Below are 20973 nucleotides of genomic sequence, written 5' to 3' on the forward strand. Positions count from 1 at the left end.
GAAACTTGACATTTTAATCTGAAAATATATTAAACTTTTAAATAAATCAAATATAACTTTCCATATTCATTATGTTTTTGAAAGTGGGAGTTACATAGGCTGAGGTGTTTTTATCTGTAGGGCTCTTTTTTTCTGTTGACTGATGTTATTCTGTTTGTTTGAAATCACAATTAACCTTCTGTTTCATATTGAACTGTCCCATACAACAACATTTCCTACAATGTTTTCTAATCTATTCCTATGTTTCCCTTTTTAGGATAGAAAAATTGCAAAATGATGTTTAGCAATATTTCAATTTTTCTTCTCCTTTAATTGCATCTAAAGTGATGATGATGGGTACAGACCTGCCTTGGCTAGTTGATATTATGTAGCTGCCAAGCAAGATTTTCCAAGACACTTCTCCCATCAAACCTGTACATGTCTGTGTTGATCTTTAAGTGCCATAAGACTTGATCATTGTCCACCCCTGAAGAGTGCCTGGATCACACATAAGTGCAGATTTGACAGATGCTCATATGTGTTAAGCCACTGTAGTTTATAAATCATTTATAACTACAGATATTTTCTATCTATCCTAAATGAAGGAATTAATTGGTCACAATTTTTATACCACCATACCCATGTATGTTTTCAATATAAAAATAATTATTAGAATGCCAATATGTTATCCAGAAACTTTGCTTTTTACACTTAGTGTTTCCAGATACTCCAAGTTTTAGTGGTCAATTGATTATTTTGAAAGCTATATGCTCTATGGTGATATATGCCTACTCTGCCTTTAAAAGGGTGGTTTCCCAGAGTAGAAAGGTATTAGCCTAGGGAGGAGAACAGCACTATAAGAGACTAACATTTGAGATAGTAGTATATACATTTTATTTCTTCACTGTTTCTAGGTTATAAGAATATATATGTATAGATAGATAGATAGATAGATAGATAGATAGATAGATAGATAGAGATACAGAGATAGATAGATAGATAGATAGATAGATAGATAGATAGATAGATAGATAGATAGACAGACCAGGAAAATTAACAAAATTCTTTTGGGGGAGTTTTGAGAGGTAGGTCTCCTTTCCATTTCCTCTTGAAACCCTTCCCTAACACTTGAATGGTTAGAACAGCAGTTCTCAACCTGTGGATAGTGACTCCTTGAAGTAGGGTGTCAAATGACTCTTTCACAGGGGCAACATATCCATTTTGCTGTATATCAGATATTTATATTATAATTCACAATAGTAGCAAAGTTACAGTTATAAAGTAACAACGAAATAATGTTATGGTTGGGGGTCACCACAACATGAGAAACTGAATTAAAGGGCTGCAGCACTAGGAAGGTTGAGAACCACTGAGTCAGAAATTGGAGTTTGCCAAGCTTTCCAATGCTATAGTTTAGAGAAATTGGAAAGATTCTTGCTAAGTCACCAGTAGGAAAATGAGATGGGCTCATAGTTTCCCTTAAAATGTAATAGTTATAGTATCTTATTGATGGAAGAAACATGTAGGGTAGAAAGTACTAAGGTATGCAGTGTTCAGAGTCATTTGTAAAATAAAGAGCTTCTGGCCACAGTTCTATCATTCTGAACTGTAAACAAAGGGCAAATCCATCAGCTCTCAATAAGAAACTTGTCAGATGCGAATTAATAAGCGTCTCTGAGCTCAGATAAATGTTGTGGGAATTTGCACTGATCAGAAAAGCATGCATAGGAGAAAACACGGGCTTTTCTCCTGCCTTTGAGAAGATGGCTGCCATAATGAGTCTGAAATCTTTGTTACTGACAGATCTCATTTTACAAACCTAATGCTGGAACCATCAGATTGCTAGTGCAGATGAGTCTATCATCTGGTGAGCCTGATTGCTGGCACAGTCTGCCTTTACCTTGGGAGTTCTAGTCTCCTGTTGGGAAGCAAGCAAGTTTTGCTCTGTTATAGTCTGAAAAGTGAAATTGTGGAATCTATCTCCTCTTCTCTTCAGGAGAGATGCTCATATTCCTAACTGGACCATCCAGTGCTAACAGACAGCCATGTTTACCTGTACAGGTAAACCAGCAGGTCCCTCTTCCAAAAACTGGGCCATTCCTATCACAAACTAGCTTTTAGGAAACTTCAAGTCTCTAAATCTGTCATTTTATTTGCAGGACTATAATTTTGTGATGAGGTTAAAGCTAACTTGGGGAGGAAAGGGGCTGTTGAATAAGTGTTGTGTTTTGCTGTTATTTTAATCTGATGAGGGAAGAAAGTCCCTTTGTGCAAAGAATGGTAATGAGAAAGACAATGATGAGGCCTAGGGTAGGAAATTAAGATGTTTTTAATATTTCTGCAGTGAGTTTGCCGTTTGTGATTATTCAAAGGAACTGAAGCATGAAGAAATTATCTAGAAATCAACTGAGTGTACATGTGAGCATGTGTATACATATGAATGCGTGTGTGTGTGTGTGTGTGTGTGTGTGTGTGTGTGTGAATTCTTCCTTTGATGGTTTGTTGTCATTTAGAATTTCTGGAATTAGACTCTATCAAATTTTAATCTTGAGACTTTGTATTTATGCATTCAGTAGATGCTAAAAGAAAGAAAAAGAAAAGAGAGAAAAGAAAAAAAAAGAAATCTAGTTCTGACCAGCAAGATGACTCAGTGACTAGTGACTTGAGTTAGAGCCCCTGAACCCACAAGGGAGGAGGAGTGTAGTCCAGCAAGCTGACCTTTAACTTCCACTCTCTCGGTAGTCATGTTCACTCACTACCTTGCAACACACACCAAATAAACAAACAAACAGACAAATATATAAATAAAAGTCTAACTTGAATCTGGATATTTCTCCATTGGTTCAGCATTCCTAGCCACACACGTGCAGGAGAACATATGTGCCTGACTTTAAAATGCATTATGATGGGGTGATGGTTTTATTCACAAAATGTGTTCAACTAGATGTTGCAGAGAACATATAACTGGTGTTTGGAAGAACTTGTAACTGTTTCCAGAGGATACTATCTTTTTTAGATACTGGGCACTTGTAAATTGCTCCTGCAGCTGAAGAATGTTCCAGGCATGTGGAATTGCTACCCTGGGTTGGGGGCGGGGAGTGTGATATATTTGTATAGTCCCATCCTTCTATAATGACAGCCATTCTGCTGATGACTGTGAGGTTCTCACGAGCGCTTTCCATTACTCCTTCCTCTGAGGTAGCCTGTGTTCTGTCCTACAGCTGGCATGTTTGACTCACACCTTCCTTCTATGCTAACTAAGCTGTTATGGAGATGCCCACAGCATTCTGTGTGGCAGGACTGATTAGCTTGTGAGAACAAGATAAAGAAACAGAGAGCTACTATTTGTGCCTTCAAAATTTGAGCAGTAATGTGTGTTTCAGAGCAGGGTTAAAAGTGCATTTGGTCGTTACTTCTTAAGACATAAGCTGAAGTTAGGTAATTAGATAGATTATATGTATGATGTTAGTCATATGAACATCTGTAGCTGTAACTTGTTATCAAAGGGAATGTGACTTTCAAAAACTGCAAGTGTGTGTGAAATAAACATATGATCTTTAAAGAAGCTGTGTTAATGGAGGCTCTGAAGGAGTCTTGGCATTTCAGTACTGCAGTGTGCCAGTCCTTATTCTGCTTGGTATTCCTATATTCAAAGGAGATAATTGAATATTTAGCAGAGTAAGGCAAGCAAAACAAATCAAAAAATGCCCTCAGGGGATCTGGTGCTGTATTAGCCCAGTGTTGGGACTTGTCACATTCAGTTTCAAGTGTATGCATGCAGTTCCTATGAAGTCAAAGGGGAGACATTGTCCTTGATCCTATGCCCACGCTTGACATGGAATACCAAATTTATCTCCTTCATTAGTGTGACATAAATCTGAAGAATATTGTCATAAATTTAACCCAGCATAAAACTTGCTTTTACTTACCTAGAAAAATGATTTGGTAGCTTTGTTCTCACCTGTTGAAAAAAATCATCTCAAGTGAGCATCACAAACGGATCTCTGCACAACGACGGAGGAAGGCCTGTCGGGAAATGAGTACACTGGTATCTGCTGAACTGTTTGCCTCGTTTTTCCTTCTTCAGATCTAAGCTTTGTAATGATGCCTTTCTTCTCCAATGTTTTATTAAGAGGAAACCATCAGCACTGACAAAGTGCAAGCAAGAAGATGGAGTGTTTGTAGTTGAAGGGAGCGTCTGTAGTTTGTTGAGATTGGAACAAGAGTCATGTCATGCATCCTGTTTAGGTCACACCTGGGTCACAATTAACTGGCATGACAACCGAGAAATGCCTGGTGTAGCTTCTCACTGGGAAACAGGGGATGGAACAGATAAGGCTGACTGTGTCCCTACTATCAACACATATCCACTCCTGCAGAGACCCCAAGCCATAGAGTTTGCCTTTTTCAAACAGGCCCCAAGAAAATTGTCCTGATAGACAATCTGCCAATACAGAGTGGCTTGTTTCTTAGTAAATAGCTTGTGATGTTTTTTTACAGAGCTCTGCTTCCCCCAAACATTGATGGGAATATAATTAGTGTTTTAATACCAAAAGGCCTCAACCCTACATCAAGAACTATAGACAAATAAGGAATCATAAGAGTGGGAGAAATGGTCTTTGAATTTGTTGTCTCCTACAAGTCATCACTTATTATTGGAATCATCTGTAATTGTTTTTTTGAAAGGCATTCATGGACAGAGTAACACCCTGGAACTCCCACTGTTTGCACCTAATCTATACAGGGGAGTCCAGTTCACTTTATTTTGAGTCAGGGTCTTGTGATGCAGTGCAGCCCGACTGTGAACTGGTTAATTGGTAGACTCTCAGTGCTGAGGTCACATGGATATGCTAGCACACTCACTGACGGTTTTATTTTAAAACTCCTGGAAGTTGTAACTATTTTGACTATTCTTTCAAATATTCTTGTCCCTTTTAGGTTATTCCAATGCTGCAGGAATTCATAATCAAGAAGTTGGGACGCCCTTTCATTGAGCCTCCCCCCTTTGACTTGGCCAAGGCATTTGGGGACAGTAACTGTTGTGCACCGTTGATCTTTGTGCTCTCCCCTGGAGCAGATCCCATGAATGCTCTTCTGAAATTCGCTGATGACCAGGTACTTCACAGCAGATTATATTATCTGACACTGTCACGTTCCTTTATAAAAATTTTTGCTCTAACCAATGTCTTAAAAGATGAGAGAAAACTAAACCTTGTCACTCAGCCACAGGAAGGGCTTGGAATTCTGAAACATGACAGAGTCCCAAGAAAATGATACTCAGTGGCAGCACTTACATTAAAGTGGCTCCTTGCACAACTTGTGAAAGTAGAATTGGGTATCTTTGGTTGTGGTGGCATGTGCCGTTAGGATTTGCTGAAGGAGGAAGAGGCAGGGAATCATGAGTTTGAGACCAACCTGTAGTAAAATTGGGGGTTGAGGAACATTTGCTTCTTTCAACATTTACAGCATCTACGCCAGTACATGGACTTGGTTGATTTAGTTCAGGCAATAGCTCCAGCATGAACCTTCTAGTCACACCCCTCTTCCTAGTCTCTAAAGGACGGCAGCCCTCTTTGACTCTCAGAGCAGCTATACATTATAACCTCACTGCCAGGAGAGTATGTTCAATTGTCTATACTTATAAGAGATTTTAAAACATGAAAATTAATTTGCTGTAAGTGTTCTTATGCTACTCTGTCTAGAAGAAGAAAGTAATGAACAGGGTTTTGGATGGTTCTGAGTTGATGTTCCTAATTTGGGTATAATCTAAGCAATTTCTGACAGTTTCTAAAACTGACAGGAACATTTGCATGGAGGTTATGACCTATAATGAACTTTGGTGGACTGAGGTCATGGTCTACAGTAAACTTTGGTGGTAAATGTTATTATTTTTTTCTCTTTGAAATTATACAGAAGACAGAAGACTTTAAAGTAAATGGTTACACCTCCACTTCATAGTGAGGGATATTAAAGCAAAGAGAGAATAGCTTCCTGAAAGCTACATGACTTTAAAATAAATTTAGTTTTTATTGGGTCACTTGGCACTTGAATAGCCTGGATTTTGTATGAGTGCTGACTATCTGATATAGCATTCTGATTGTTTCAGAAATGTTGAGATATGGATGCCATGATTAAAGATAGACATACTTCATGTAGCATGACCATTCATTTGTAAGGTCACCCCAATTGGACTGTAGAGGATTGACTTGAGTATTGCAAAATGGAAGCAGGCGACTAGTTGGAGCAGGGATATTGGAAATGAGATAAGAAATGTAGTGACATATCTAGAGTGGAGGTAGCTCAAAGTGTCTATTATGCATGGGGCTTATCTCTACAAATCAACATTGCTTCAACACCCTTTTGATCTCTGTTTCCTCTGTGTATCTCTTTGGTGTTAGGCAATGTTGCCATTCTCCTGCCCTGTCTGTCATCCTTCTGCATTGTCTCCAGTTTCTACCTCTACATTTTTCCCCACCAAGGTGCCTTTTTTTTCCCAACAGAGTTAGTGACTGTGAAAGTTTGAATATGCTTGGCCCAAGGACTATTTGGAGGTACGGCCTTGTTGGGCCTTGTTGGAGTAGGTGTGGCCTTCTTGGAGGAGGTATGCCACTATGAGTGTGGGCTTAAGACCCTCATCCTAGATGCCTAGAAGCCAGTCTTCTTCTAGCAGCCTTCAGATGATGATGTAGAGCTCTTAGCTCCTCTTGCACCATGCCTGCCTGGACAATGCCATGCTCCCACCTTGATGATAATAGACTTATTAACCTTTTAACCTATAAGCCAGACCCAACTAAATGTTCTTATAAGAGCTGCCTTGGTCATGGTGTCTGTTCACAGCAGTAAAATCCTAAAACAGTGACTATATGCAATGAGGTTGGAGGGGGACCAAGACCCATTCTTCCACTGCCTCTGTCACCGGGGGTCTCTTCTAGGAATCTGGGGACCACTACCCCTAAAATGAGGAAATCCAAAAGCCACAGGTAAGCTGGGGAAACATCCCCACAGCATTGCTGAAGGAAGTTGCTGACTGGCAGGCAGTGGTTAAAGCTTTTGTGCTTCTAATTTTATGAGTATCTAAAGTAACTGACACTTGCTCAAGGTGACTGGGCAAGTTCATCTTCTAGCTCATGTTTTCCTTCTTAGCTTCATGTTTTCAGGGTTGATAAATGACAACTGTGTCCTCTAATTTTCACCTTTATTAGAAAGGCTTTTTAAATATTTTTTATTTTCTATATCTTATATCAACATCCAAAGAGCCTTCAGAATTTTCCTCTTATCATGGTGATCATTTCTATACTATTTCATCTAAGTTTTGATTAGCACGTGTTTAGGTTATGTCTGTTTGGACCAATGTATGATGCTAAAATGACATCTTTGTTGTTCTTGTACACAGGGATATGGGGGCTCAAAACTTAGCTCTCTATCTCTGGGCCAAGGTCAAGGGCCCATCGCTATGAAGATGTTAGAGAAAGCTGTCAAGGATGGGACCTGGGTTGTTCTTCAAAACTGTCACCTTGCCACCTCTTGGATGCCAACTCTTGAGAAAGTTTGTGAGGTAAAAATGCAGATATATATTTATTAGTGTGTTACCTCCCCGGTCTCATTTTCATATACATCTCACCCAAGTGCCTCATTTTTGTTCTTTCATTTGGCAGGCTTCAGATTAAGGTTGTAACTGGGTCGCTATAAACATGGGTTCATATTAAACACTTTACCAAAAAAAAAAAAAAAAAAAAAAAAAAAAACAGGCAGACACACAGTCAGGCCATAGCTGATACCCCTTCACCCCATGAAGTGCTTATTTCAGAATGTCTGAGTCTCAGAGGAACAGGCCTCAGTAGCTATTCCTGGACCTTAACATCACAGTGCTAATGGAGGGCTCTGTGACCTCTAGGGGTCACTATAGAGGTAGTAGTGATAAATACTGAGGCTTCAGGATACACTAGCTCTTGCCCTTTAAAACACCCTTCTCTCTTAAACAAATAATTCCAGCTTGGAGTGATATTGATTTGTCTTCAGTGGCCACTTAACTCCCAAATCTGGCTGCAGCAAGAGGAGGGGGTTAGTCTTAATCTAGCTGTGGTTGAATATTTTTGAAATATTTAAGAAACATCAGTGCAGGCATGAACCCATTAAGAAGGGTTTAATCTTTGAGCCAATGCTGAACTACATAGCACTTGTTTAAGCTGTATAGTCATGTGACTTAATTTTGTCAGTGGAGTGACAACACTCTGGGCCTTCTCAGTGAAGCGTGGTGACTCAGCAATGAATGTTGGGCTTCTGCTTAAGTTGCAACAATTCCATCTCTGTTTAGAAATGTTTCTTTTCCTTTCCAGACTGTTTCTTACAGACATGGAGATGATTCCTTGAATCTTACTCACACTTGTTTGTGATTTATTTTCTCACAGGAGTTAAACCCAGAATCAACACACCCTGATTTCCGAATCTGGCTGACGAGTTACCCATCTCCAAATTTCCCTGTGTCGGTCCTGCAGAATGGAGTAAAAATGACCAACGAAGCACCGAAAGGATTGCGAGCTAATATCATCCGATCATACCTCATGGACCCCATCTCTGACCCTGAATTCTTTGACAGCTGCAAAAAGCCTGTTAGTGATAGCTAAGTCCTGTCACCCCAGCCCTGTAAAGCAATTCAAGTGGCCCCTAGTGATCAGGGATGTGTGCATAGAGTAAAACTACAAATTAAATAGACCCCCTGCTCTGCAGCACAGTTGGTTTTCATTACTGATTATTGACTATGCTGAAGTCAATATTATTAATATTTTATTTTAATTTTACCACCAGCCCCAATCCTGCTCAGCTGAGATATTATGGAGTATCATTAATAATGTAGGCTTCTGTTGAGAGAGTCAGCTGTAAGTCATTCCCAGTGCAAATCTGCAAGGCTGGAGAACCTGTTCCAGGATATGAACTGAGCCCTTTGCTATCTGGAAACATCCTTCTAAATTAAAACATAAAAACATTTCCTCCATATAACCATAATGAGAGCCAAAATGGTTTTCCTCCTCGATTGATGGGACTCATAAGGGTCTTTTCTGGAGCCACCAGGCAAGCAGAGAAAACACCCACTGTTTTCATGATTAGAAATCTGTCTGAGTGTCTGTGACCTAAAATTGTTTCATGGTGTTTTGCTGTAATTAAAAATGGAAGGGTTCTTTTATGTGAAGGGTTATGAACCTTGATAAGTTTTGCCATTTGAAAGCTCATAGTCATGAGGTCTGAACATCACTTAAGTGCACAACATGAGAAAACACTAAAGTACTTTCATTAAGCAAAAATTTGCCCATGTGCGCGCGCACATGCCTGTGTGCGCACACACACACACACACACAGAGAGAGAGAGAGAGAGAGAGAGAGAGAGAGAGAGAGAGAGAGAGGAAAAGAAAAAAGAAAGAAATACACACACGTACATTCAAAATCAAGTCAACCTTGTCCTGAACTTCCAGGACCTATGTGTATGGCTGGCTTTTCTATTGATAAGGCTTGGTGAAAGCTGGTGATTCCCAGAGTTAGTCTATCATATGGAGTTATCTCTCCATATGGGAGACTGAACAGAGCCCCCTTTGTAAGTGTAACCTACCTTCTCTTTCTTTTAGATTAAAGGGTCTCTCCCATAGTAATAACATTTTAGAGTTAGAGGTGTTTATGAAACAGTTCCAACCCAAGATAAAATCTCATTAAATTCCATAACACTTTACAACTTTACATTTTAACTTTGTATTTGCGATTGATTTTTATACTTATAGGAAAATTGAAAATATAAAAATAGTATAAGGAACAATCTATGTCCTTCATAGTCACCTGCTATTAATTTTTATACCACTTGGTTTGTTGTTTTGTGTTCCTCTCTATGTACACAAATACATTAATATCTGTGTGTATACACATTAGTCTCTCTGTGTCTCTGCATTTCTTTGTCTTTGTGTCTATGTCTCTCTCTTTCCCTGTATCTCCCCCCTCTGTGTGTGTGTGTGTGTGTGTGTGTGTGTGTGTTCTCAGTCATCTCTTTGCAGCTATAGAGGCTTCGTTATAGTCTAGAGCTTTTCTCAGATACTCAAACACATATATGCTTCAGCCTCATATAAAATGGTATGGCATTATTTGCCTATAACTTAGACATATCCTCCTATATGCTAATTTAAATAATGTATAGGTCACTTATATCATAGAATGTTAATAGTATATAAATATTTGTCAATTTTCTTGTGCAAAGAGTAAGAAATCTATATTCAACACCAGCACAATCAGAAAAATTCAATCTAAGGTTGATTAAAATCATCAATGTAGAACAAGCAAAAGACAGAAGGCTTTACTCTGTGTGTGTGTGAGTGTGTGTGTGTGTGTGTGTGTGTGTGTGTGTGTGTGTGTGTAACACCAGTTGAAAGCAAACTAGATCTATCATGACCCCTTACCCTTGAATAATTTCAGAAATTTCTAAGCCTTTAACATAGAGACATGATGTTGATACCTACAAAATTCATACTTGCAAGCCATGTAGTGAAGTTACCCAAAACTCTCAGAATGTTTAAACTTTTGTTTTAGGTCACATTCATAGGTATTTTGGGGTACATGGGACCTGCAGGTCCCACGTTAGATGTATTTATGTATGTTCTATGAATAGGGACATTGACTTACCTTGGTATTGTTCTTACTCATTGTAAATGTAACTGTCACTCTCTCATGTGGTTCAGTGTTGTCAGCTACTAGCATCATTTCGTTGTCTATGTGAGAATTGGTGTAAGGTTCAGTGTCAAGCTTATTTCTTATGTCTGTTTTACCTTCTTCATGCTGGTTATGCTTCATCCCTGTGGTGCTGGAGCCCAAACCCAGGCCTGGGCAGGCTTGGCAAGGGTTGTGCCTCTGAGCTTGCTTCCAGGAGTCTGCTTCTTTAACTTGAAGCATTCCCTCGGCCCTTCTTGCCTGCAACACTGTTCTTTCTGAAGAACGTACTTCATGATACTGTGTTAACATGGGATTTTCCTCATTCAGAAGCTGTGTGACATTCTCCTAACAGTTGGATTCAGGCTTTTCTTTTCTTTTCTTTTCTTTTCTTTCTTTTTTTTTTTTTTAATTCTTAGCCAAATTTTTAGGTAGGTGATGCTGTGTCTCAGTGGATGAAACTAATTTTGATTAACTAAAGAGACACTGATTAATTTCTCCACTGCTTAATAACTGGTTTTTCTCTTTCATGTTGGGGAGGAGGGGTGTTCCACCTTCCATTCATATTTAGTATCTATTGAGCATTCTCACCTCATTGAGTTGGTCCTTAAGTGGTTATTCCCCAGTTGCAGCACTTGGAACCTTCAACACTTGGCACTTACTCCTCTAAGCAGTGATTCCTTCTGATATGGTTATGGACATAGGGTTTACTGATTCCCCTCCTCCCTTCAGTGATTTGCAATTGATTGATCAAAAATTTTATACTCACATTATTCCAATTTAGTCAAAAGATCTCCATTAACCTGTTTTCTGTGTGTATTTCAGCTTTAGGAATTCTATGTTGTTAGCAGCTCTCACTTTCTAATGTAAGATATTCCAGACTCATCATGGAATCTTCATGATTCTGTCACAGAACTCTGCTTTTTCTGAGTGGTTAATGGTATTGGAGAACTAAATGGATATTAGATGACTTCCTCGGTACATAAATATAGACACAGCCAGGAATAGTGGTGCACACCTTGAATCCCAGCACTGTGTAAAGGGATTACAGCATGCAGATCTTTGTGAGTTTGAGGTCAACCTGGTTTGTGTATTGAGTTCTAGGACAGACAGAGCTAAATGGAGAGAACCTATGAAAAGCAAAAAAACAACAAAAGTTAAAGAAAGAAAATCTATAGGCATGCAAACATGCAAATATACGTGCATATCCTACAGGCACTCTAGACATGAAGACTACATGCCAGAATTTTCAGTTTCACAGCATCTTCCACATTCATTCTTGTCTGTCTTCACTTCATGTTTGTCTTTTCTTTTACATTAAGACATCTGGATTCCAACAATTAATTATTGACTTAATCAATGATTCAATATATGCAAAATAATTCAGAGTAATACTGGCATGTTTAGTCAATGTCTTTAGTCATTTATCTCTCTTTTAGTCTGTACCTCTCTTTTATCAGATCTGTTTTATTCTTTCTCATTTCTTTTTTGGTTGATTTTATATCTCCCTGTTTTCTATTTTCCTTTTCAATTTTATTCTGTGAAGGGACCTTATGCTGTGAAATAAAATTTAGTCCTTTCTGTGATGTTTCTGGGTTTTGTTAAATAATAAAGTATCCTATAGTTACTTCCAGTTGCAAGAAGAGATTGAGTCAGAAATTGGGAGGTATGACACAATATGTTAATTACTACGTCGCTGTTATTACAAATGCAGGCTTTGGATTCTCCACACTCTCACCAGTGTCCCTGGCTGGTGGGTGGCAGCCTATCAGGGGAAGAGAATGAGCTGCCATCCTCCTTCTCATGACCTGTGACACAGCTCGCAGCTGTTGGTACCATTCACTTCAGAGTGGTTTTGAAACAGGAAGGGGCAGATATTTCTGATCTTAGCTGGGAATTTTTTGATCTGGGCATTGGTTTGAGGTAATACTCCCCCTCGCCCCCTACCCACCGCACTTCTGATCTAGTCTGTTCCAGGCTCTCCAGTGCACCCTTCAGACTGGCTCTGACTGGGAGGCTTCCTCAATCAATGGTACACGTTGTCTTTACCAGCATCCCTTCCTCCTCTGGATTCCCACTAGGATGGCCCACTGCTTGGCTGAGTACCTGGTCTTTCCCTCTGATCTTCTAACCTCTGCTCCTTTTTCACATCTGAGTTTTGCAATTTTCCACAGTTTCCAGATGTTATGAGTGTCAACTCTGATGGCCCATTGATCTCTTCCTATGGAGGATGACTGCCTCCCATGCCCTTCACCAGGGAGGAGGGGAGCAAACTGACTTGTAGCACAGCAGTTTTGATGCCTGAAGAAGTCATTCTGCAGTCCTACCTCAAGCTCTGCTGTTAGCATTCTGTATTCTCGAAGTTAGGGACCTGCCAATTTAGGTCATATTACCTCCTTTGAAATTCCTCCACAGTAGTCTGGGACTATACATAGAGCTCATAATTCTTGTGTTGCGTTGCTTCAGTTAGAATTCCCGCCTCCCCCCAAATAAAATTCCTATAAAATTTAAATTAGATGGACTTGCTCTGTTTCCTACAAACTTAGTATATACACAGCCATGTGGTCTAATTGGACTTGAGGGTGATTGACCAGATTTTTGCCCGAAACACCTGTGGAAAAATACTTGTGTATTAGGTGAGGTTTTTTTTGGGGGGGGGGGAGTAGGAAGCAGCGAAAAGAGCCTCATATCATTTAAAAGCAAAGGAATATAACTATACTAATTCAAAAACATTGCAAGTTTGATGCAATGTTCACAGAAAAATAATGTCATGGGACAATTTCTTCTCATTACAGGAGGAATTCAAGAAATTGCTTTATGGCCTCTGTTTCTTTCATGCTTTGGTACAAGAGAGACGAAAATTCGGACCCCTAGGGTGGAATATTCCTTACGAATTCAATGAGACAGATCTAAGAATCAGTGTGCAGCAACTCCACATGTTCCTGGACCAGTATGAGGTACTACAGACATCACAGCAAGGGCCTCACCTGTTATGCTCTTTATCATGTTCTAAGTATTGGTGCAGTGAGCAGGGACTTATGACTTAATTCTGTTCTTATGGAATAAATTGCAAGGCAGTTCCCAATAGCCTATTAAATAGTACATTATTATAACAGGAAATTATAATTGCTTTAGGAGCTAGTTAGGATGTCAGTTTGTCTCTTAGGAACCTGTGTTTTATCATGTATTTTGGCACATAGCCACCTGTGGATGTTTAAACAGTAATGATGTTATATTTATCATGAAAATAGTATAAATCAGCTGGGTTAGGAAGTGGGGAGGGCATAAAGATTACCATTTTTCTCTTATGGAGCATGAATTCATTTTTTGAGAAGTGGAATCTTTGATTTTGAGCCTGGAAACAAACTATCTAAAACTATTTAAAAAGACAACTAGATCCTGGAAGGAGGCCCGAGAGCCCAATGTCACCCGTGCTCTCTTCATTCTGAGACTGATTCTCTCTGGGGCTTGTATTGCTTGGTTTCCGTTTTGAGATAGGGTCTCTCTCTATACCCCTGGCTGGCCTGGAACTCACAGAAATTCTTCTGCCTCAGAATACTGGAATTGAGGGCATGCATCACCACCCCAATGGTTTTTTTGTTTTGGTTTGGTTTTCCTTTTCTTTTCCCATGAGGCACCATTTGATTTCCTTACCCAGGCTAGCCTTGAATTTACTCTGTAGGTCAGGTAGGCCTTGAACTTGAGATGTTCCACCTCAACCTCTAGGTTACTTTTCACAGTACCTCTTCCCCTTTCTTCCCTCCCTCCCAGCCTTTCCCCTCTTCTCCATTCTACTGGAATTCCCCCTTACTCTCCCTCTTTCTCTGTCTTGCCTTCCCATTGTCTCGGGAACATCACACATTGAGCATGATTACATGTCCTCTTTACTCTTTGCTAACTGGGTACAAACAAGTTTGAAACTTGGAAAAACTGTTCTGTAAATCACTGCAAGTGCCCAGGAGAGTAGGGAGCTCTACCTCTTCCCACCCCGGAAAGCAAGTTGTCTAAATTTTGGCAGAATCTTATTCAAATTCAGCTGGATATCGTTAATTAAATCTATCACTGGACTATCAAACTTGCAACTTAGGCTTCTATGTCCATAAAAGCAAACAAGAAACCAATAAAGATGGAGAGGTCAAGTGGCAGAAACATTCAAATGAGTCACAAGTGGGACTCATTGTTTCCTTGTAGTCAGACCTCCAGGAAGGAAAGGAACTAATAATAAAGACAAAATAGATGCCAGAGGGGGAGGTATCTGAGCTAAGATAATTATACAGAACCAGTGAGGAATATTGATAGTTAGCAATTTGGACATCTGGAGAATATATTTTACCTTACAATATAATCTATGATGAGTTAATAAAAATACATTCAAGTATGCAAGTTTGGTTTATTACTTAAAAAATTAAATTCTTTGTATCAATAGGCTACAGAGAATTTAAAACACAAGATCCTATCAGTAGTTACAGAAAAAAAAATTGACAAAATCCCATATTTATTAGTGATAAAAATACTCTCAGTAAAGTAGGCATTAAGAGGCACTTGGTCACCATGAAAAGGAATGTTCCCTTAGTCAGTGTTCCATTGCTATAGAAAGACACAATGACCAGGGCAATTCTTATATAAGAAAACATTTAATTGGGGGCTTGCATACAGTTTCAGAGGCTTAGTCCGTTGTCATCATGATAGAGAGCATGGATGGAGCTGGAACAGAAGCTGAGAGCTACATCCTGATCTGCAGGCCAACACACACACACACATTTGGAAAACAGCTCTGATAAGTACAAAGTGTGATGAAATTACACTGTCATGAGGCAACAAACGCCTGGAGTCACCAAAAGCCTGAGTGCCTGTAGCATCCTCCCAGGTAGACAGTAGCAAATCTGCTCCCAGCATTGGCTTAAGGTTCTGCTACAACTCTTCTGATTTTAGGCACCGAATTGCAGCCACAGAAAAGTAATCTAGGAGACCAGGCAAGCAACTCTAAGAATTGAACCTCAGTAGGGAACAAGGCAGAGGTGTAATACCTCTGGAAGAGAAAGGAGTGAGATGATTTAGATATTAAACAGAGAATAGAGAAGGGAAATCTTGACTTATGTTAGAACAAATGTTAATGAAATATGCACAACTAAGACCCTTAATAGTAGTTTTAAAATGTTACAAATTCAAATTATATGGTTGATCATTAAACAAGTCACAGCAGAATAACAGGAGTTTTGGTCTGAGCATTGGCTGAGAGGAAACAAAATAAAATAAGAGAAAGATCATAGGGACATCAGCAATAATTAGCAGGAAGGTATATAAAAGGAGGTCATGTAGTTGCCAACTTTGAGGAAGATGTTTAGTTTAACGGTGGTAGCCAAATGGGGACACTCTTCCATGCCCTGTGCTACTAGTATCTCACTGCAGTTCTCAATTTTAGGAACTTCCTTACGATGCTCTCCGCTACATGACTGGGGAATGTAATTACGGAGGCCGGGTGACTGATGACTGGGACCGGCGCACACTGCGTAGCATTCTCAACAAATTCTTCTGCACAGAATTAGTTGAAAATCCACAATACAAATTTGACTCTAGTGGCATCTATTTCATTCCTCCCTCTGGTGATGTAAGTAAAGTCCCCTTTAAGAGCAGAAAAACATGACACTCCTAGGAACTGACAACATGGTTTTTAATGGTGATTTCCCATGCTTTTCTAAGCTGTAGATGAACAAACCACACACAGAGAATCAGAGAACAAAGGGGGTTAGAGTTTCCTACTCACTGTGATGGGAGATAATTTTCTTGGTGACCTGAGATGTTATCACTGTGAGCTTGGTGTTTGCATAAAAATACCTTGTCACAATTAAAATGAGTATGCACACAATAGGGATCATAAAATGTTGGAAGTAATAATTAACATTCATATCACAGTTATTTTTAGTTAGTCCTAAGTAATCTCACAGCAGCATCAAATTAACATTGTATCATTCTTTACAAACAAGGAGGCAGATCCACTAAGGTTGATGGGCCTGACAAAGGCAGCCAAAGCAGATGGCAGAGAAGTAGTGTGGCCCAAGGCCTGTTCTCTTTTGCTTTTCCTTCCAGCCCCACGTACTGCCTTCAGAATAATACACATAGTTGCTTTCAAAGGCTTTCCATTGTGCTCCAGTCATTTCCCATTTGATTTCCAGGGTCAAATAACACGTGTTAAGGATGAACATGAGACCACATGCACAAGCTCCATGCAAAATGACTTGATAACCCAAACCCATCATCTAGGGTTGATGCTGGGGTAACAAGACCAATAATGAGTTGTTGGATGTTAAAAAACAAACAAAAAAGTGAAGGGACATGTATGTGACATGACCTACATCATAAAATTATTATTTTTTTACATCATAAAATTATTAGTGTGTGATTATATAAGAATCAGTGAAAACGTTTTTTAAGAGTAAGTTCTTTAAGATTTATTCATTTTTATGTGTATGAGTGTTTTGCTTATATATGTACGTCTTCATGTGTGTGCAATACAAGAAGTGGCCAGAAGAGTACATTGGGTCCCCTGGAACTGGGTCCTGGAAACTGAACCCTGGTCCTCTGCAAAAGCAACACATGCTCTTAACTATTGGACCATCTTTTCAGATTCAGTAAATATAAATTTTGATACATGTTCATACAAATATATATTAATGATTGGTGTCTCAGGATAAAAAACTTTAGATAACCTTTATTTCTAAATTTAGGTCTATTTTCCATGATGAGAGTAAACTGGAATAAACAGAAAAGATTATTTTAGTTATGATAAACTTAGAATAGTCATCAGGAAGATAAGTGTAGAAGGTACACCTAGGTTCTTAGCACTGAGGAGGCTAAAGCAAGAATTAAAGAGTACAAGGTGCACACATTTAGTCCCAGCACTGTGGAGGCAGAGGCAGGCAGATCTCTGAGTTTGAAGCCAGCCAGGTCTAGAGAGTGAGTTTCAGGACATCAGGGCTACACAGAGAAAACCTGTCTTAAAAAACAAAACAAATATAAAACACCAAAAAAAAAAAAAAAAAAGAAACAAAAAACAAACAAAAACCCAAGCATCAACAACAAAAAGAAACCCTACCACTCTAACAAAAAATAAAAACAAAAACCTTAAAAACACACACTCACACACCTCAGCACATGCACAAAAAAAAAAAAAAAAAAAAAAAAAAAAAACATGTAATACAAAATTTGTCCAGCAATACAGAAATGTCGGGGTGTCTTGGAGAGCTTGGAGAGTGATAGAACCTTTCTGAGCTCTCAGTAAGCTTTTCATGGGGGACCAGTGCCCTGGAGAACTGGCAGCCACCAAAACTGCTCTGAGTCAGTGATTTTCCAGGTCTTGGCTTTCAAATTTGGAAAATGAAATCCACACACGGCCTACAGGGGGCGTTTTAGAGAGGTTTTTGTTGTTTTTGTTTTTGTTTTTGTTTTATATAGCCTTATAGATGGGGGCTTCGGAGAGATTGTAGATGGTGAGAGAGGAGAGATGGGGAGGAGACAAAGGATGGAGCAGTGTAGAGGCCCAGGGAATACAGACCAATGAGCTTTTAGCTGGGGACTTATGCAAACTAGGTAAAATGTCCTTGGATATAAATAAAGATGAATCATAAAATAAACAAATGCTGTTAAATCAGCAGGAACATAGAAAATAAAACAGGTAAAGTTCTGCACAGATCCTCCCCAGACTGCTTCTCAGGTATCTTTAAAATGATGGTTCCCACCTAAGAGAAAGGAAAGAAAGAAGACATTTGCTGTTTTAGAGGCAAGGCTTAGGCTTGCAAGCAAAACAAAATGGAATCCCTTTAAGTACTTAAAGGACTTATGTAGATAGGGAGTTTAGGCTTAGGAAAGGAAGTGAGCTGTTGATTCCTGGTGCTTCCTGGGGGTTTAGTCAGCTCCCACACAGCCTCTAGGTACTTTCTGGGGGTGTAGTCAACTCTAGGCAGAGCTGCTCAGTTCTAAGCACAAGGAAATGGAGGCAGACCTCTATTCTGGAGTTCTGGCTTCAGCAAAGAAGTCCTCAGAACAGACTTCATCCCTGTCCACCTGATGATCAGTTTCTATCTCCCGCTGTCATCTTCCTCCATATTACCTATATTCCTAGACATCTCTTTCTTGTTAAAAATATTATATATAATAATTACACATTAAACTTTCCTCTCTAAATTTACCCATGGTTGTTTAATCATTGTCTCTGCTGAAAGGAAGGGAAAGCATGCAGTTTTCAGTCTCATAGGCTCACCACTGAGGACTGAAAATCATTGTATCCAAACCAAGCTCGACCTCACAGATGTGTCTAACCTCCCAACTTCTTCCACTCATCTTTGCAGCACAAAAGCTACATCGACTACACAAAGACTTTGCCACTGATCCCAGCACCAGAAGTCTTTGGGATGAATGCCAATGCCGACATCACTAAGGACCAGTCGGAGACGCAGCTGCTGTTTGATAACATTCTCCTTACCCAGGTATGTATTGTGTGAGGCTTGTGTGGCTCCTGAGCCAAGGCAGCATAGATGTGTCTGCCCCACCATACAGCAGAGGCTTCTTCAAAACTGCCAGAGTGAAGAAGCTCACAAAGCAAAAGGAAGAAAATCCACATAATCCCTTAATTACAGACTCAGCACAGAGAATGTGGGCATCGGCCATTTTCTTTTCATCAGTCTTGTTTTGGAACGAAGGCATCTCTTTGAGTCTCTTGCTTCTTGGGATTCCATTTTGTTTTGCTTTCATGCCTAAGCCTTGCCCACAAAATAGCATATGTTCTTTCTTTCCTTTCTTTTAGGTGGAAACCATCTTTTTTAAAAAAAAAGATTTATTTATTTTATGTATGGGAGTACACTGTCACTCTCTTTAATTGGATCCCATTAGACATGGTTGTGAGCCACCATGTGGTTGCTGAGAATTGAACTCAGCACCTCTGGAAGAGCAGTCAATGGTCTTAACTGCTGAGCCATCTCTCTAGCCCGAAACCATCATTTTAAAGATACCTGAGAAGCAGTCTGGGGAGGATCTGTGCAGAACTTTACCTGTTTTATTTTCTCGGCTCCTGCTGACTTAACAGCAGTTTCTTGTTTTATGATTTGTCTTTATTTATTGTCCAAGGACATTTTACCTACTTTGCATAAAAAGTTCCCTTTTCACTAGATTTTGTAACATTTAAGAATAAGATAGCAATATTACAAAATGCTTTAAAAGAAAGGGTTTATGAGTAGAAGGCACAGGAAGGCACAGAGCCCTGCTGATGGACCAAAAATGCCCAGAAGTGTAAAATCTTAAATGTGGGCAGCAGTTGGTGAGTTAAACAGTTGTTAATCCTCTCTCTCTGTTTAGAGGGTAACTTTACTTTTTTTTTTTTAATGTTTTGGAAGCAAATTAATCTAGATGCCACGAGTTCCCATGGAGGTTAAATAAACTAAGGACACCTAACTGTTCAGTCTGGAAGACGCAGGTGAAGCAGTAATGGTTCATGTTGCCACAGTGCTGGCCCCTCAATAGCATGACATAGAGATCTGTCTTTGTGTAATAGAGCAACCCAAGGAATGAGGGGCCTTGAAAAAATTCCTGGTTAAAAATAAGAAACTGAGGCGCAAGAGGATTAAGTAGCTTGACCAAAGTTGGGGAGTCCAGTTTCAAGTCTACACTCAAACCAAGCCATGTGACCTTCACCAGTTTGGAACCTGCATTCTGAGCTGCTGTCCTGCACTCTTCTTCTAGATTCTGTGGATGGGTCAGACCTAAGATGCTGAGAAGGATAAGAGTCAGGAGGATATGTGGTGTGTTATAAATGTGTATGTCTACAAAGCCTGTATGTCTAGCTTCTGTTTGTATGCCCATCAAAGCCTATTTTAATGTTCATTTCACACACCGATGACATGAAACCCTGTTATTGTCAGAGTACGCACAGGGGACATGGACAAACATGAAGAAGTCAGTCCTGAGGAGTATTGGCTACTTGTCCTGTGTGATAGCCTGACAGCAGGCTTACTTCATTGTCTTTGTCTTTATTTAAACTCAGTGGTGTGTGCCACATTGCAGAACCCATGAAACAGTGGGCTCATTCCAACAGAAAATGACTCAGAACCAAACCAATAAGCTGGAATGCACGGGTATGTGATGTAACCACCTGTTTCATAATCCTTGGACTCAGATTGGCAAGTGTGACTCTCAGAATTGGGTAGTCAGTGCCTCTTGAATCACAACTCAAAGGCAGAGACCAAAACAGCAGAGCTCCGTGAACTAATGATGACAAAATTTTTATACTAATATTCTTAGTCAAAACACGTCTCGGAGAAAAAC

At 39.5% G+C, this 20973-nt stretch overlaps 1 protein-coding gene across 3 annotated transcripts in view; it reads left to right on the top strand.

Moving 5' to 3' along the window:
- Positions 1 to 20973, top strand: part of Dnah7c (dynein, axonemal, heavy chain 7C) — a 382050-nt gene that overhangs the window by 336224 nt on the left and 24853 nt on the right. For all 3 annotated transcript variants that reach the window (XM_011238631.3, NM_001310335.1, XM_006496387.4), the window contains 6 exons: positions 4918 to 5094; positions 7373 to 7534; positions 8388 to 8588; positions 13455 to 13616; positions 16082 to 16267; positions 19005 to 19142. In XM_011238631.3, coding sequence (XP_011236933.1) covers positions 4918 to 5094; positions 7373 to 7534; positions 8388 to 8588; positions 13455 to 13616; positions 16082 to 16267; positions 19005 to 19142 — 1026 coding nt within the window. The remainder of the gene's footprint in view (positions 1 to 4917; positions 5095 to 7372; positions 7535 to 8387; positions 8589 to 13454; positions 13617 to 16081; positions 16268 to 19004; positions 19143 to 20973) is intronic.

This window comes from Mus musculus, chromosome 1, assembly GCF_000001635.26.
Source record: "Mus musculus strain C57BL/6J chromosome 1, GRCm38.p6 C57BL/6J".
NCBI classification, from domain to species: domain Eukaryota; kingdom Metazoa; phylum Chordata; class Mammalia; order Rodentia; family Muridae; genus Mus; species Mus musculus.